This window comes from Ananas comosus, linkage group 3 (genome assembly GCF_001540865.1).
Source record: "Ananas comosus cultivar F153 linkage group 3, ASM154086v1, whole genome shotgun sequence".
NCBI lineage: Eukaryota > Viridiplantae > Streptophyta > Magnoliopsida > Poales > Bromeliaceae > Ananas > Ananas comosus.
Genome location: NC_033623.1, coordinates 12761686 through 12761994, shown reverse-complemented (window position 1 = coordinate 12761994; position 309 = coordinate 12761686). Strand labels below are relative to the sequence as shown.

Here is a 309-nt window from a genome sequence, read left to right as displayed (position 1 = left end):
AGCGGGTGCCGCGCGATGATCGGGCAGGTCGCGGGCGGAGGGCGGACGGAGAAGCCCCTTCTGAAGGCCGGGAATGCGTACCACAAGTTCAGGGTCAAGCGCAACTGCTGGCCCAAGGTGCGCGGCGTGGCCATGAACCCTGTGGACCATCCCCACGGAGGAGGTAACCACCAGCACATTGGCCATCCTGGCACCGTTTCCCGCCGCGCGCCGCCCGGCCAGAAGGTCGGTCTCATTGCCGCCAAGAGGACTGGACGGCTCAGGGGACAGGCTGCTGCCGCTGCTGCCAAGCCCGACAAGTCTACCTAA

General features: G+C 67.0%; 1 protein-coding gene across 1 annotated transcript; it reads left to right on the top strand.

Moving 5' to 3' along the window:
* LOC109707157 (60S ribosomal protein L8-like) lies at positions 1 to 309 on the top strand. The gene has a single exon (XM_020228260.1). It carries the CDS (start codon positions 16 to 18, stop codon positions 307 to 309), a length of 294 nt encoding a protein of 97 aa, XP_020083849.1. The 5' UTR covers positions 1 to 15.

What these genes read in the sequence shown, in the direction of transcription:
- LOC109707157 (XM_020228260.1), top strand. Translation starts at nt 16, where the DNA reads ATGATCGGGCAGGTCGCGGGCGGAGGGCGGACGGAGAAGCCCCTTCTG.